Genomic DNA, 15094 nt, shown 5'->3' on the forward strand with positions numbered 1-15094 from the left:
TGGTTTATGGCAAAATTGAGTGGAAAGTACATTCACATACATATTTTTATGTGGACATAAGTTTTCTATTCCATTTGGGCAAATACCAAGGAGTGCAATTACGGGACTGTAAAGAGTATGTTGTAATAAACTGCCAAACTCTGTATCAAAATAGCTGTACCATTTTGTATTATCACCACCAATAAATAAGAGTTTTTGTTTATTCATATACTTGACAGCATTTAGCATTCTGAGCATTTCTTTTTAAACTTCCAATTTACCCCAGTGGTAATAGTGCTTTCCTCCTTGCTACAAAGATATTAGCTGTATATATGGCTTGGTAGCTGATTGTTCTAGCACCCAAACTGATATGCCTGTATTTGTGGAAGAGATTTTAAAATAACTGGGCTCAAATTGGTTGGAGCCTTAGACTTGAAACACCAGTTCCCATTTCTTGATATGATAAGGTATGTGTTATGCAAAGGAGGGCTTTGTGCTTATAATAATTTTGAGTCATTTTGCCAGTTAAGTTAGTAAACATATATGGATAATTTTTGTTTTTTGATCATTAGAATAACTCTCTTAAAACTTGGGATTATTACTGTCTTTTAATAAGTTATTTCATATGCTTTTCTAATACAGAATTTTATTTGTTTTTACAGCGTGTATACCAATGCATGGCCCTCTTCTGATTTCAGGTTTGAGTATCTTAGCTCTAGCACAATTACTTGGACTAGTTTATATGAAATTTGTGGGTAAGTCAATCTTATTTTCATTAACCTATGCCAATAATTTCAGATATTTCACTTAGAAAATGCTTTTTAGTTTGTTCTTCCAGTTTAGGACCAAAAATGAGAAAATACAATTGGAATGATTTGAAGATAATTAAAGAGGGTAGAAGACATACAGGATTTTTAGTTGGTTCTTCCAGTTTAGGAACAAAAGTCAGAAAATACAGTTGGAATGATTTGAGGGTAATTAAAGAGGGTAGAAGACGTATAGGATTAATGAAAATTTGGTTTTCAAAGTAGTTTAAAAGAAAATGGCTTTATCTATTAGAATGTGTATCTTTTTATACTAAGTAAAAGGGGAGAGATCTTTGAGGATCCATTTTAAGTAACAGAATAGGATTTTTAATGGTTCCAGTGTTTCTGTGATAGAGCTCTCCTGCACAGACCTGTTTGTTTGCCACTTGCTCTTTTTCTTGCAGACATAGACACCCCTAAACAGGAATTAAAATTCACAATCTATCAATTTTATTCATTTAAAGAGCAGTGACCTCTAATGCATGACTTTAGAACAGTTCTAGTTAAAACTAATATAATGAAAACACTGAGTTTCAAAATTTAGGCTTTTACTCCTTTTAAAATCAATTATTAATAAGTATGGAATTTACTTCATTGTTTCTAACTTGTATATTTAATCTGCCAATTTTCAAGTAACATTTCTGCATAAATTTTTATTTTTTATTGAGATATGTACACAGAGAGATATTTTCAATTGTGCCTGAAACTAATGTTATCTTACCTAAGTGCAAGATGTTCCCAATAATGTAATTTGTATTAGTTTCCATTTTTAAAAAAAATCTATATTTTTTATGAAATAAAACATACTCTTAACCACCTATCAAAATAATCAAAAGTTATAAATTAATGGAGTAAAAAAATAGTGTTTCTGCTTTGCTTTAGGTAAACTTTGCTGTATGTGTTTCTAAAACTTAATACAAAACTTGAATTGTTATAGTCAAATAATTTCTCATACGACTCACATAATAGTTTCAAAAAACTTTTACCTTTATTTTCGAACTTTGGTTCTTGATGATTGTTAATTGAATTCAATTCTGTCATATATTCTGTCTTTCTTTAATTAATGCTTATTAGATAAATAATTAAAATACTTAACCAAAATCTACCTATCCTTAGCATATGAGTTCATAAGTCTTAGTTGTTGCTCAATGAAATTTTCTGATTTTATACCACATAATGCCATAAAATACAATGGAGATATCTAAAGCAGAATGGAATTCATGTGGTAGCTACAGTGAACATCTTGAATGTTGGTGCATATTCTATTTTTGTTACATCTTCCAATCACCATATATCTGGTTCTGGAAGATGACACTCCTGGTTTTGTTGCTCCCCGCAAATGCCTGAGAATAGTGTGTGATTTGCAGTATCCATACAACTCTGGTGAACTAGTATTAGATACCTTTGGCTGATGGGCAGCACGCTCTTATTTTTTCCTCACTATCTGGGTTGTCCTCCCTTTTACTCCCATGCCACCCCATGCCTTCCATATCTAGCATAGAATGATCTTCAGTACAGTTGCCAGCAGGTCTGGGGACAATGCCTCAAGTGGAACTAAGCATTGTCTGTCTGCCACCTCCTTAACCTCACTCTCCTGCCTTCTCCATCACTTACATTCCTTCAAGCCTGTGAAACCACTGTACTGTACCTGTCACTCTTCTGACATTAAAATTAAAATGACTTAAATCTTGAGAAGTACCCCAAATTATTTTTTCTTTGTCATAGGTTAGCATATAAGTATACTATATGCTAAAATTTATGCTATATGTTTAAAATTTAGTGCAATTTTATTGATAGTGTCCTAATTTTATTGATAGTATCCTAAATTAACTTTTTAAATCAACTTGTCTGATGCCAGGGTTCAGAGGGACACCTACGGTCAGTTGAAAGGCAAGAAGAGACAAGGTACAGGAAAGTTGCTCTTTAGATAACGTGGTAGACTAGGAGGAACATTAATATGGTTTGCTTATATAATCTGACTGTGTAAATCTGAATCTGTGTAACATTAAGGTTGCAAATTTGAGCGTTTATAGTAGGAAGTTAAAATTTTAAGTGTCTCCAAAATAATTTTTACTCATTGTACGTGTTCTGTTTTAGAAAAGCCTAATGATTGTGTTTTGATTTAAATGCAATAAAATCCTCAGATAGTTAAAAATCCAGGCTTTCTCTTCAAGAAGTTAATGTCGCTATGAGATTTTTAACTTTTATAATTTTTATTATTTCCAACTTTAAATTTGTAGCCTTAATTTGCTATTTTAAAGAGTAGGCCTTTCACTTTCTACAACTTTCTGTGAAAGTGACTTTCACTTTCTATTTTTTAACTTTTTAAACTGTGTTGTATTTTTTTTCTTTTATTGGAAGCATTTTAAGTTTATAAGATGAGAAAAAGGACTGGGCACAGTAACTTAATGTGAAAGCATAGAAAAGATTACAAGAAACTAACCAAACTCACTAAAGTTGGGCTTGTTGTTTGTAGACAACATTTATATAATTATAAGGCTCAGTACTTTCTCATTTTTAAAGCCATTACCAGTTAGTTCAATATAAGGGCATATAGTGTTTTGATACAAATCAATCTGGTAGCAGTAAGACCCATATTTACCACAACATCCCAGATATTTTAGAATGATGCAGATGCAGAATATATACGTAGAATTTATATCTAGGTATAGATATAAATTCAGATATTTTCTTGTTCAATTTAAGGAGAGGTAAATTTGGTATCAGTAGAAAAAATGTTTCTGAAAAATTTAAACCCTGGAAATATATTTATGGCATGGAGTCAGATGTTTCAGGGAGAGAAGAACAAATCAAGAAGCATTGCAAGTAAGCTCATATGGAATGCTTAAGGCTTGTGGTTAAAAAATATATATATATGGCTGTCAATGTCTTAGGCTCATGGTAGCAGCAGAAATCGTAATAATTCTTTTGTCACATGGGTTATATCCATATTGGAGAGAATTAACTCAGGTGACATTAACTTGTACACTGGTTTTATAATATTTAGAGGGATCACAACTGACTGATGTCCCTTTGAAGTACCATTCTTCATAAATCTCTTTTTTCAGAATGGGCCAGCCAAATGTGACATCCCTTGGATCTGAGATTTAGAACTAGAAACTATTCTTTATACATTATTAGGGAAGAAAAGGAGTTATTTGGCAGTTAGCAATATTCTATTTTGTTTTGTTTTGTTTTTAGAGACAGGGTCTCATTATGTTGACCAGGCTGGCCTCGAGCTCCTGGGCTCAAGCAATGCTCCCACCTCAGCCTCCCAAGTAGCTGGGACTACCGGCATGTGCCACTACACCTGGCAGTGTTTATTCTGATAAATAAATTTATGAGCTCAAAAATGTAACTTTAAAGCCTTATCTCTGACCTTTCATATTACCATCAGAAATTTAGATAGCTGCTTAGTTCTCTTTTTCTTTGTAGAACATAGATATAAGGCATGGTTTCATTGAAGTCAGTTGTATATACATGTAACTATCTTGATGTTCCCAATTAAAGCTTTGTATTTGTGCTTGGTTTATTGGGGAGGCTGCTAAATGTAGTGCATCCCAACCCATTTTACCCTGTTCTACTTTAAAAAGAGGTTGGCTTCTTGTTTGGATACAAGGACCAAATCACTCCCCCAGGTTCCTCCACAGTAAGGGAGGCCTATTTAAAGCCGCCCATGGCACTAACAGAAACTGGACTCCTATAAGCTCAGATACATAACTGGGCCTCACAGGGGTGGGACAGTATGTAGTCTAGGAATTGGAAGGATCCGTTCCATATCAAAGAACTGAAGCATCGTGTTGCCCTCTCAGCAGCAAGAGTAAGGTGATGCCCCTGTCAGTTATAGTTCCTGAGTTCCTCTGTCTTTGATTCTTTGCCTATTAGCCAGCTAGCTCACTCTCTTCTTTATGCCCCTGTTTTTTATCCTATTCATGCCTTCTCACAGACAGCTTTTCTTACCTACAGCTTTGAGCTCGTCCTGTCTCTGTTTCTTTTTCACTTTCCCTTCCCATCACCAACTTTCTGGGTTTTTTTCTGTTTCTTCTTAGAGTCCAGTGGCAGGGAGAAACTTGTCAGTCCAGTCTGTTGCCATTTTTCCTGTTTGAGAAAGACTCATCAGCTTTTGGCTGGCTCACAGATTGGCTTTCCTTGGGTCAGGACCCACCCTTTTCCCTGCCAGCTTCAGAAGCTTGACAGAGTGCGAGTGTGCAGTGGTGGTAAATAAATAGTTAAGGAGCACAGAGCAGTCCTGGAGGCGTGCCTCCATCTGCTGATGAGAAAATCCAGTGCTGTCATCCAGCCCAGGTCCCAGTGGAATGGGCCTCTCTGTTCAGTAGGATCCCCCTCCTGCTGAGTGGTTCATGGCATGTTTCTGTTCAATGCTTTTCCATCTGTAGGATTCTTACTCTGTATTTATTTGGTTTTTTGGGTTTTTTTATTTTTTGAGATGGAGTCTCGCTCTGTCACCCAGGCTGGAGTGCAGTGGCATGACCCCAGCTCACTGCAGCCTCTGCCTCCTAGGCCGAGGGAGATCCTCCCACCTCAGCCTCCCACGTAGCTGGGACTACAGGCATGCACCACCACGCCAGCTAATTTTTGTATTTTTGGTAGAGACGGGGTTTCATCATGTTGCCCATGCTGGTCTTGAATGCCTGAACTCAAGCAATCTATTTGCCTTGGCCTCCCAAAGTGCTGGGATTACAGGCGTGAGCCACCATGGCCGGCCTTCTCATTTGTTTTTTAATAAGGAAGCTATCTCTTCTTCCCTACCCAACTAGGGTATTCTTTTCCCTTTCGTCACTTTGCTCATGTCCTGTATTCCTTCAGCTTCATTAATGAATCCATTTGGAAGCAGTGAAAAAGGCAACTCAAAAAGCTAAGAAGAAATAGATAGAGGAATACTCAGAGCTATCTGCATATTTTCTTTAGTTTGTTAGCTCTTTGGAGCTTTGAAACTGGAAAGACCCAGGGAGTGGTGTGGAGAAAGAGCTGTAAGACACAGGAGCAGTGAGCTAAGGGAGATGGAGTAGTGGGGACAAATTCTGGCACATTCTGTCTACATTCTGGGTAGATAGAGGAGGGAAGATGGAGCACCCATGGTGGGGTATGTTGGTGACAGCATTTTCCCACCAGCCAGTGTAACAAGTGGCTGATTTGGGGGAAAGATGGCATGAACAAATGAGAGAATGTGTTTACTATTTGATGTAGGTGGGTTATTTGCTTCATTTTTCAAATCAATGTATATAATCAAGAATATTCAGCTTGTTTGAATAGACTGTCAGAGCTGGAACTCTTTCATTAACATCTCTGGCACCTTTAGTTTTAGCCCTGAACATTTTATCTTAAAATTAAACATTACCAAATGCCTTAGTTTATTTCATTTATTAAATTTATATTCTTATTTGTTATTTATATCAGCTTCCAATCAGAAGACTATACAACCTCCTAGGGTAAGTTAAAGTTTATTAAATGAATTGTGAATGATCATTTGAGGGATTAGACTGAGGAAATTGGTAATTGAGATATTTTGCTATCTGTTTAGTCTCACGTCAGATTAAGAGAACGTTGAAGTCATTGCATGACCTTTGCATGAATGGGTCCAGTTCTATTTTAAAACCTGTGTTTGGTCATTTTAGTATCAATGGGATGGAATATATGATTTCTTAAGATTGTACTGACTTCTCGCACCCAGAACTGGAAAGTAGGAATAATGGCTATATTATCTCTGCAATCAGAAGGAAGCTGATTCCAATATATCACCTCACCTGTTGGATTCATTGGATGTGCATACACAGAATGACAATTTCAGGCTTAAAAATGAGGAGAAATCTATACTAAGTTGACATCATTAAAAATTATAATCTGTAAAATAAATGTAAATATTGCTGAAAACATCTATTTGGAGTTATGATTTGATCCTCTCCCATACAAATGTTTTATAAACATTTTTTCCCTTAAAACTGTGCTTAAGGTTTCATTGTACCTTAGATACCTTATTAAGCCATCTGAGAAAATTCCAAGAAAGGAGTAATTTTAGGAGGGCACAAATGAAGAGAAAGGCATATTTATAAACATAGACTTATCACAGTGACAGGCCCAAGAGCTATTTTGTGGAGATAAGCTCTGGAAAGGATTATATTGTACTTAGCTTCCTATAACGGAGTGCTGATAGATGTATCTGGAATGCCAAAGAGAGTCTTCTGTCTGTGGCCGGAGGTAGAGGTCACATATGCTTCTAAGTCTGACAAGCCTCAGTGTGCCTAAAGGGCAGGTGGGGCGGGTATGTGTGTCTACCACAGGGGTATATTCTAGAAAGATTGGTGCCATAGCTATGTTGGTCACAAGAGGCCAGCAACTTAACTGGACCTGTAAATCCTAACATATTTTCTTTCCTGGTTACTGAGTTCAATTTGCTATACTTAAAGATGATTCTGTTTTGCTTCCACCTCTTCACTGTATTATTTATTCTGTTGTTGCTATTTATGCTTGCACTTTCATATTTTTTGAAGTTAGAATTTCTTGAGCTGAGAGTGGTGAAGTGGGAAATTCTGTTTAGAAAAATAATATTAAGAGAATAATGCAGTTATTATTAAACTATTAACCAGACTTGGCAAGCTTTGCTTTAACATTTACAGCCTTATTTCGTTGTTTTTTTTTTTTTTTTTTTTACTGTAGTATTTACTGCTTACTACATAATTTAAATATTAGCATATATAAGTGTTACTATAAAATGACATGATATAAATTATATTTTTATTTAAATATATTTTAAATATTTTTCAGAAAGCTGTAGAGGAACCCCTTAATGGTATGTGGTTATTTCACTCTTAATCCCTTACCAGATCATAATTTGAACTGGCCCGCAAAACAGTTAGAATGCCCCGTCTATGCCTTAGGAAGAATCTAGGTTATTTTCCTCGTTTTCTCTTTCCTTGGCATCTCCACTCTTGATTATTCATCAAGAATTATGGGCTGGGCGCGGTGGCTCACACCTGCAATCCCAGCATCTTGGGAGGCCGAGGCGGGTGGATCACGAGGTCAAGAGATCGAGACCATCCTGGCCATGTTGAAACCCTGTCTCTACTGAAAATACAAAAATTAGCTGGGCGTGGTGGTGTGTACCTGCAGTCCCAGCTACTCGGGAGGCTGAGATAGGAGGATTGCTTGAACCCGGAAGGCAGAGGTTGCAGTGAGTTGAGATCATGCCACTGCACTCCAGCCTGGTGACAGAGCGAGACTCCGTCTCAAAAAAAAAAAAAAAGAATTATGAATATTACTTTTATAATATTCTCACCACTGGGAAAAATGCACTATTCTGTGTCTAAGTAGCTGCTTACCTTAACCAAGTGATATTTGGGCAAGGGGATCGTTGCCTTTTGGTACTGGTTGAGACGAAGCATGGCACCCCCTAGTAGAGAAGGATCCCAATTACTTCCAATTTCTGATGTACACATTTTGGAAAGATACAGGCTGTTGCCACAGAGTGAGACCAAAACGTCTCATTTTCTTTCTTTGTAAACCTAGATCTGATTTCCCAACTAAGTCTGTTTCCTTTGTGAATGCTGTGGGTATGATCCACAGAAAGGCTACATAATAAAATGATAGCTTTACAATTAATTTGGCTGTAGAGTTGTAGACTAGTTAGCATATCATTGCATATTTGTTTATTTAGAAATGATTTCCAATTGTGGAACCTCACTAACTGCCTGCTTGGCTTGTTACTAATCCTAGCATTCAAAGAATCAAAAGGAATGATGAATGATGGTAAGTATAAAATGCACTTAATAATTATAGGTCAGTTAAAACATGGACATTGGAAAACAAAAAAGCTTCTTGAAAATGTGGCTCTTTTTTAGTAAAAGGGACACTGTCAGATGATAAAGGTTCACATTTCTTGATGTATACAACTTAAATCTACTTTTCTAAAAATTGCAAAACTACTACTGTAAAAACTGTAGGGTGTCACGAATCAGACTCCAGTCATATGGCTCCCAGCAAAGAGAAATTACCACTTTTTGTAAAACGTTTTTCAGATTCCGTGTCTGGTGACTGTAACTTTAAATTGCCTTTTATAAGGCACATAAATAATCTGTCACAAATCTTTATCATTTTGACAGAGTTTCTTTTATGCTTGTGTTGGTGATTTAGTTGCATTTAACCCATGGGGACTTAACATCTCTGCTTTTCCAATCAGGAGCTTGGTTCTAACCTTTTGGGAGATGATTAAAGATAGAGGTTGAGAGAGAGAGAGAGATGTTTTGTCCTCAGCTTTTTGCTTCTATTTTTTTTTTTTGAAGAACTCTGGGCTAATAACTTCTAATCTTTATAGAATATTTCAAAGACATATATTTGTTCTTAAAGATACATAGGTTTGAGATATTGAGTGCTGCAAGCATTTATTTTGGTTTTACCTTAACATATTATGATTCCTCAGTTTTGTTGGCATTTAATAACTATGTTTATGTTTTTATCTTATCAAAAATGTCTTCTTACCTTTGATATTTATAGTCACTCCTCGGTCATGTAAATAGTTGGTTTTATGTTTTACTGTTTTAAAGTCTGTGACCTTACCTTCCCTCTTCTGTAGCAAAGTGCAGCATTTAACTCAGGAAGCTATATTCCCCCAAGTGCCATTAATATTTGCATAAGATTAAAAACACTCCAATCATGCACTGGTGAACAAAGTTTAAAACAACGTGTATTCAACATGGAGTCACAGAATGATCCTACTTTTGTATGTTTGTGTCACAGCCTTTAAAAGCATGTTCTGTTATATTAGCCATTACCCTCCTAAAAAAGACTATAGTTCACAGGAATAAATTAAAAGACGTAACAAAACATAAAATAACCGGTACCAGGAATTATGGCCATGGTTTGTTCCAGTAACTGTGGCATGGCATGGTTTGTTCCAGGAATTGTGGCATGGTTTGTTCATGTTTACATTCTGATGTCCTATATTTTTTTTAATTTCTATGTCCTTTCCTTTTCCTTGGTGTTGTCATTGTTCTGTAGTTGTATGAAGAAACTAAACTTTTCTCCATTTTCAGGAAAGCAATCTAAGAATCTTGAGTGCCTCTTCCTTTGTTAATTTCTCTTAAGATGTGACTTTTTTAAACTACTGCATCAGGAAATATTGTAAAACAGTTTTGCCTTGAATATTTGTGATGAAATCTACGATAATCTTCAAGATTCTCTTAATTTTGCTAATATTCAGCTGATCAGAATTTGTTTTTAAAATGTCTGTCTGGTGGGTACTTCCCACTGACAACTGCTTATTGCTCACAGTATGTCTGCCTTGTCAATGAATGAGGTTCAGGGTGCTTCCTAGGGATCAGAGTCAGTACCATTTTTCTCTTTCATCTACAGCTGATCAGATGTTTATTTTACTTACATTAAATGAATGGTGGAGATCCAAAGTGAATATTATAGAATATTATTCTAAGATCAACATCTTTTGCTTTGAAAAATCAACAACTCTTGGCTTTTCCTCAGCCAACCCAGCAAACAGAGATTATCAGACTCTGTTGATTTTTTACTTTCATTTGGCATTGGCCTTTTTCTTACTGAAATTAAAAAGGCTAATGATTTGCCTGGTTTCTGTCTCTGACCTTTGCAGATCTATTTTCTTAATTTTTAGATACTGTATATCTGAAACTTTTTTTTAATGCATCAACTTTTTAATGGATAGAAAATAGACACGAATAGTGATTATATGTTCATTTTTCAATTTTCCAGAGTAACTGAAGTGAAGTGATGGACTCCGATTTGGAGAGTAGTAAGACGTGAAAGGAATACACTTGTGTTTAAGCACCATGGCCTTGATGATTCACTGTTGGGGAGAAGAAACAAGAAAAGTAACTGGTTGTCACCTATGAGACCCTTACGTGATTGTTAGTTAAGTTTTTATTCAAAGCAGCTGTAATTTAGTTAATAAAATAATTATGATCTATGTTGTTTGCCCAATTGAGATCCAGTTTTTTGTTATTTTTAATCAATTAGGGGCAATAGTAGAATGGACAATTTCCAAGAATGATGCCTTTCAGGTCCTAGGGCCTCTGGCCTCTAGGTAACCCATTTAAATTGGTTCAGGGTGATAACTACTTAGCACTGCCCTGGTGATTACCCAGAGATATCTATGAAAACCAGTGGCTTCCATCAAACCTTTGCCAACTCAGGTTCACAGCAGCTTTGGGCAGTTATGGCAGTATGGCATTAGCTGAGATGTGTCTGCCACTTCTGGGTCAAGGGAATAATAAATTAAGTACAAGCAGGAATTTGGTTGGGAGCATCTTGTATGATCTCCGTATGATGTGATATTGATGGAGATAGTGGTCCTCATTCTTGGGGGTTGCCATTCCCACATTCCCCCTTCAACAAACAGTGTAACAGGTCCTTCCCAGATTTAGGGTACTTTTATTGATGGATATGTTTTCCTTTTATTCACATAACCCGTTGAAACCCTGTCTTGTCCTCCTGTTACTTGCTTCTGCTGTACAAGATGTAGCACCTTTTCTCCTCTTTGAACATGGTCTAGTGACACGGTAGCACCAGTTGCAGGAAGGAGCCAGACTTGTTCTCAGAGCACTGTGTTCACACTTTTCAGCAAAAATAGCTATGGTTGTAACATATGTATTCCCTTCCTCTGATTTGAAGGCAAAAATCTACAGTGTTTCTTCACTTCTTTTCTGATCTGGGGCATGAAAAAGCAAGATTGAAATTTGAACTATGAGTCTCCTGCATGGCAACAAAATGTGTGTCACCATCAGGCCAACAGGCCAGCCCTTGAATGGGGGTTTATTACTGTTGTATCTATGTTGCATGATAAACATTCATCACCTTCCTCCTGTAGTCCTGCCTCGTACTCCCCTTCCCCTATGATTGAAAAGTAAACAAAACCCACATTTCCTATCCTGGTTAGAAGAAAATTAACGTTCTGACAGTTGTGATCGCCTGGAGTACTTTTAGACTTTTAGCACTCGTTTTTTACCTGTTTGTGGATGTGTGTTTGTATGTGCATACGTATGAGATAGGCACATGCATCTTCTGTATGGACAAAGGTGGGGTACCTACAGGAGAGCAAAGGTTAATTTTGTGCTTTTAGTAAAAACATTTAAATACAAAGTTCTTTATTGGGTGAAATTATATTTGATGCAAATATTTGATCACTTAAAACTTTTAAAACTTCTAGGTAATTCGCCACGCTTTTTGACTGCTCACCAATACCCTGTAAAAATACGTAATTCTTCCTGTTTGTGTAATAAGATATTCATATTTGTAGTTGCATTAATAATAGTTATTTCTTAGTCCATCAGATGTTCCCGTGTGCCTCTTTTATGCCAAATTAATTGTCATATTTCATGTTGGGACCAAGTAGTTTGCCCATGGCAAACCTAAATTTATGACCTGCCGAGGCCTCTCAGAAAACTGAACATACTAGCAAGACAGCTCTTCTTGAAAAAAAAAAATGTATACACAAATATATACGTATATCTATATATACGTATATATATACACACACGTATATTCTTCCTTGATTGTGTAGCTGTCCAAAATAATAACATATATAGAGGGAGCTGTATTCCTTTATACAAATCTGATGGCTCCTGCAGCACTTTTTCCTTCTGAAAATATTTACATTTTGCTAACCTAGTTTGTTACTTTAAAAATCAGTTTTGATGAAAGGAGGGAAAAGCAGATGGACTTGAAAAAGATCCAAGCTCCTATTAGGAAAGGTATGAAAATCTTTATAGTAAAATTTTTTATAAACTAAAGTTGTACCTTTTAATATGTAGTAAACTCTCATTTATTTGGGGTTCACTCTTGGATCTCATCCATCCATTGTGTTCTCTTTAATGCTGCCTGCCTTTTGAGGCATTCACTGCCCTAGACAATGCCACCAGAGGTAGTGGGGGAAATGCCAGATGAAACCAACTCTTGCTCTCACGGATTGTCAGCTTCTCTGGATAAGGGACCACAGAAGCAGGAGTCCTCCTGCTTGGGCATCGTTGGGCCAGTTCCTTCTCTTTAAATCAGATTTGTAATGGCTCCCAAATTCCATCACATCACATTTAAATTGCGGACAGTGTTTTGCACATCATGTATCTGTTTTGTCCCATAATATGCTTTTTACTCCCTGATCCCAGTTTCTGCTGTTGACTCTTCCATTCAGTTTTATTTATTGTCTGTTCTCACAGTGACACCATTTGTCCTTTTCTGCAACAACCTTTCCAGCTACTTTTGCCAAATTCTATTTGTCTTCTTCAAAACATTCTCCTTTGCAGTTCCTCTTCATCTGTGTAGCTGCTCTTTTATCTCTTAACTTACCATTCCTATAGTACTTTATGCATCTCTGCTTAGTTCTATCAGTTTTTTGGTCTTGCTCTTCTCCCTTGATTTTAAAATTCCTTCTATAGCTAGAGCTTTTCTTTCTTCCGTTCTCTCTTCCTGCAGTGTTTTGCATACATCAGAAGCTAGGTACATAAGTTAAATGATTGAGAGTTGGCTGTATTTAGATTTACCACTTTTTATTAGGGTGAGCTTGAGAGTTTTCTTTCTTTTATTTTTTTTTTTGACAAATTTCACATGCTCTAAAAACCTTCAAAGGTGATTATTTTTCTCCTGGAAACTCCAGGTCCATTCTGTTTAAATCCCTAAGAATGTCAGAATTAAAATAACAGGGCTATCCCATAATTGGAAATATTTCTTTTTTCAGGATGCTATAGTCAATTTAGTAAGTGACCACCAAATTGTTATTTGCACTAACAAAGCTCAAAACACGATAAGTTTACTACTCCATCTCAGTAATAAAAATTAAGCTGTAATCAACCTTCTAGGTTTCTCTTGTCTTAAAATGGGTATTCAAAAAGGGGGATCTGTGGTGTATGTATGGAAACACATACTCCTTAATTTACCTGTTGTTGGAAACTGGAGAAATGATTGTCGGGCAACCGTTTATCTTTTATTGTATTTTATTTGGTTGAGGGATTTTTTTATAAACAGTTTTACTTGTGTCATATTTTAAAATTACTAACTGCCATCACCTGCTGGGGTCCTTTGTTAGGTCATTTTCAGTGACTAATAGGGATAATCCAGGTAACTTTGAAGAGATGAGCAGTGAGTGACCAGGAAGTTTTTCTGCCTTTAGCTTTGACAGTTCTTAATTATGATCATTGAAGACCAGCTTTCTCATAAATTTCTCTCTTTGAAAAAAAGAAAGCATTTGTACTAAGCTCCTCTGTAAGACAACATCTTCAATCTTAAAAGTGTTGTTATCATGGCCGGTGAGAGAAGAAAACATTTTGTTTTTATTAAATGGAGCATTATTTACAAAAAGCCATTGTTGAGAATTAGATCCCACATCGTATAAATATCTATTAACCATTCTAAATAAAGAGAACTCCAGCGTTGCTATGTGCAAGATCCTCTCTTGGAGCTTTTTTGCATAGCAATTAAAGGTGTGCTATTTGTCAGTAGCCATTTTTTTGCAGTGATTTGAAGACCAAAGTTGTTTTACAGCTGTGTTACCGTTAAAGGTTTTTTTTTTTGTATGTATTAAATCAATTTATCACTGTTTGAAGCTTTGAATATCTGCAATCTTTGCCAAGGTACTTTTTTATTTAAAAAAAACATAACTTTGTAAATATTACCCTGTAATATTATATATACTTAATAAAACATTTTAAGCTATTTTGTTGGGCTATTTCTATTGCTGCTACAGCAGACCACAGGCACATTTCTGAAAAATTTAATTTATTAATGTATTTTTAAGTTGCTTATATTCTAGGTAACAATGTAAAGAATGATTTAAAATATTAATTATGAATTTTTTGAGTATAATACCCAATAAGCTTTTAATTAGAGCAGAGTTTTAATTAAAAGTTTTAAACCAGTCCAATGTGTTTCATAATTATTTTTTAATTTTCTCCATGGTGCAGTGAAAACATCACATGAGAAAGCAGGAGACCTGGGTGCTAGTCCTGGCTACACTACCAGCTAGCAGAGGACCTGGGAAAGCTACTTCCCTGGATCTCAGTGTCCGTCTCTGCCTGTAGAATGAGATAAGTCTCTTCAAGATTGAAATGTGTGGTTCTCCATTTTAATTATCAGTTAGGACTATTGATTACAAGTGAAAGAAAACTTAAATCTAAGAAAAATGGGATCTATTGGCTAATATAACCTGAAAATTCAGACACACAGCTGGATCCTGGGCCTCCAAAAAGGGTGATAAGGACACAATGTCTTGCCAGCTCTCAGCTTTACTGTCCTTCGTGCGGCTTTACCCTCCCAGGTTCCTGTGATGGCAGATGGCC

At 36.1% G+C, this 15094-nt stretch overlaps 1 protein-coding gene across 5 annotated transcripts in view; it reads left to right on the forward strand.

Moving 5' to 3' along the window:
- Positions 1 to 14471, forward strand: part of CD47 (CD47 molecule) — a 47402-nt gene extending 32931 nt beyond the window's left edge. Inside the window, exons 7-11 of one of the 5 annotated variants that reach the window (XR_008523196.2) lie at positions 642 to 734; positions 2644 to 2690; positions 6204 to 6235; positions 7569 to 7593; positions 10521 to 10734. Coding sequence is in view for 4 of the 5 variants with exons in the window: in NM_001131356.1 (NP_001124828.1) it covers positions 642 to 734; positions 6204 to 6235; positions 7569 to 7593; positions 8517 to 8549; positions 10521 to 10525 (188 nt within the window). In the remaining variant the exon portion in view is untranslated. 5 annotated transcript variants of the gene reach the window in all.
- The last annotated feature ends 623 nt before the right edge of the window (positions 14472 to 15094 follow it).

Source organism: Pongo abelii, chromosome 2, assembly GCF_028885655.2.
Source record: "Pongo abelii isolate AG06213 chromosome 2, NHGRI_mPonAbe1-v2.0_pri, whole genome shotgun sequence".
In the NCBI taxonomy this organism is placed as follows: Eukaryota; Metazoa; Chordata; class Mammalia; order Primates; family Hominidae; genus Pongo; species Pongo abelii.